At 41.5% G+C, this 2500-nt stretch overlaps 1 protein-coding gene across 1 annotated transcript in view; it reads right to left on the bottom strand.

The window, feature by feature from the left end:
* LOC113818339 (uncharacterized) overlaps window positions 1–2500 on the bottom strand; it is a 120164-nt gene that overhangs the window by 21742 nt on the left and 95922 nt on the right. Inside the window, exons 4-5 of the mRNA XM_070124168.1 lie at window positions 2337–2500; window positions 1253–1439 (exon numbers count right to left, since the gene is read on the bottom strand). The exon at window positions 2337–2500 is cut by the window's right edge and continues 63 nt beyond it. Coding sequence (XP_069980269.1) covers window positions 1253–1439; window positions 2337–2500 — 351 coding nt within the window. The remainder of the gene's footprint in view (window positions 1–1252; window positions 1440–2336) is intronic.

Below are 2500 nucleotides of genomic sequence, written 5' to 3'. Positions count from 1 at the left end.
TAAAAAAAAAACAGAAACAAAACAAAGCTATTAACATAAATACACAGCAAATAGGAATAAAACAAAGGATACAATACTACTTATGATTATCAGTAATTACAATAACAATGACATTACACGAACATAAATAACGAAAAGAAAAATGCACTTGAATACAACATAAAAGCAAAATAAAAACAAAATATACCACCAGTTTAAGACTATGAAAAGACTCGTATTGTCAACAGAGAAAAAAAAACACCATCTGTTTCTATATTACAAGGCAAGTAACAGATTGTTTCATGCGTGTGTTCTACTACTGCACAAAACTGTATTTATCTGTCTAAGGACTGCAATTTTCCCCGTGAACATTTTGAAATATTCTCTCTCATGCACTGTCTTGTCTTCAGGTCATTTTTCATGCACTTTTCTGAACTTCTGAAAGTGTTCTGTGACCTTCTTGTTTTTTTCAAGCAATCGGTATTGTCAGTTCTCTTCTAATCGTCTGAATGTAGACCCTCTGCATGCTCTACGAACTTATTTTCTATACTCTTTCTATGATTTTTATTTGATTTAATTTCGTTCATTGGCTTCATAAACTCCCCAATTTAGATCATCTGGTTATTTTGTGAACTTATTTTCTATACTCTTTCTATGATCTGATTTGAAGATTTGATTTCCTTCACTCGCTTCATAACTCCCCACTTGATCTTTCTTTCGAACTTTAGCATTTAGGTTTACTTTCACTCACTAATATACTAGATCTCACACATGCATTAATAATTCATACCCCTATTAAACGGGGGCTTTATCAGTGTATCATCATCTCACTACATTTACCCTCATTGCTCTTATACAGCTAATCAACTTTATCAACTTTTCAGTATTTTTTGTCTGTCTCCACCCTTCTTGTACCCTCTTCATCCCCTCCACTCCCCTTACCCTTTTACTCCTCTATCTCTCTCACTCCTACTCTTTTCTACTCACTCTATCATTAACACTCCTTTTATACTTCTGCTACCTCTTACTCCCTTCCACTTCATTTACCCCTTCTACTCCTCCCACTTCCTCCTATTCCTTCCCACTTCCTCCCAACCCCCTCCCCCCCCTTTCCAACTCCCCCCCTCCCCCTTCCAACTCCCTCCCACCCCCTTCCAACTCCTATCCCACTTCCCCTACCCTTCCAACTCCCTCTCACCCACTCCCATCCACTCTCTAACACCCCCTCCCACCTCCCTCCCACAATCCCCCCCCCCTCTACCACCCCACGTACCTGCGAGAGCTTAAACTTGAGCTCCTTCACCGCCACGTCCGTCCCGCAGTAGTGCCCTCGGTACACGGTGGAGAAGGACCCCTCCCCCACCACGTCCCCAGGCCTCCACTCGACGTCGGCAGAGGCTATCTCGCACTTGTTGAGGACGTCTCCGGACCGAAGGCGTTCCAGCTCGTTCTCCAGACTCCTGAAGGCGCGGCGGGAGGGCGGCGGGAGAGGGAGAAGAGAAAGGGTGAGAGAGGAGTTATATGAGGGGGGAGGGGTTTTGAAAAATGGTGGGTGGGTGGGTTTGGGTGGGTGGGTGGATGGGTGGGTCGATGGATGGATTGATGGGTGGGTTTGTGGGTGGATGGGTTTGTGGGTAGATGGGTGGGTGGGTTTTGGGTGGATGGATGGATGGATGGATGGATGGATGGATGGATGGATGGATAAATGGGTGGATAGGCACAGACAGACATGAGGAAAGATAGATAGATAGATAGATAGATAGATAGATAGATAGGTAGATAGATAGACAGGTAGATTGATAAACAGATAGAGAGATAGCTAGACAGATATATAGATAGATATAGATTTAAATGTTTAGGAAAAAAAAGGTATTTTACTATTTGCGAAATGTGGGAAAGAATTGATAAATATGCTGGATTAAAGAGACGAGAATAAAGACGGCGAGGAAGAGAGAGTGAAAGATAGATTACGAAACAAAAATAAAGATAAGGAATTAGATGGAAAGGATACACAGAAAGAGTTAAGACATACGATGAACTTTTCAGAAAAAAAATTATGACATAGAAATATTACGATTAAACTATTTTTTTTAAATTATGATGAAAAAACACGTAGGGGAGATAACAAAGAGAAAAAAATGACGAAATGAATAATAAAAAAGAGAGAAAATGATGAAATGAAATTAAAAAGAAATTAAAAGACCAAAACAAAAAGGAAATCAATGATGCAACTTAATTAAGAAAAAAAAGAAAAGAAAAAAAGAAAAAAGGACATGAAAATCGACGATAAATCACTGTCAACAACCTGGCGATTTCACAACACCAAAACACAACCCACAAGCCTCAAAAACACCGACCTGATCTGCTGCCGGTGTTGCTTCGTCTGGGACACCATCTGGGTCAGGAGGTCACGCTTGCTCAAGGTCATAGACATCTTGCCTGACCCTTCCTTCTTCCCTCCTCCTCCGCCTGTGCTTCCTCCTCCTCCTCCTCCTCCAGAACCTCCTCCTCCTCCTCCTCC

The sequence above is a fragment of the Penaeus vannamei genome, chromosome 8, assembly GCF_042767895.1.
Source record: "Penaeus vannamei isolate JL-2024 chromosome 8, ASM4276789v1, whole genome shotgun sequence".
Lineage (NCBI taxonomy): Eukaryota > Metazoa > Arthropoda > Malacostraca > Decapoda > Penaeidae > Penaeus > Penaeus vannamei.
The sequence above is the reverse complement of the archived record's forward strand: the minus strand, read 5'-3'. Positions and strand labels throughout refer to the sequence as shown.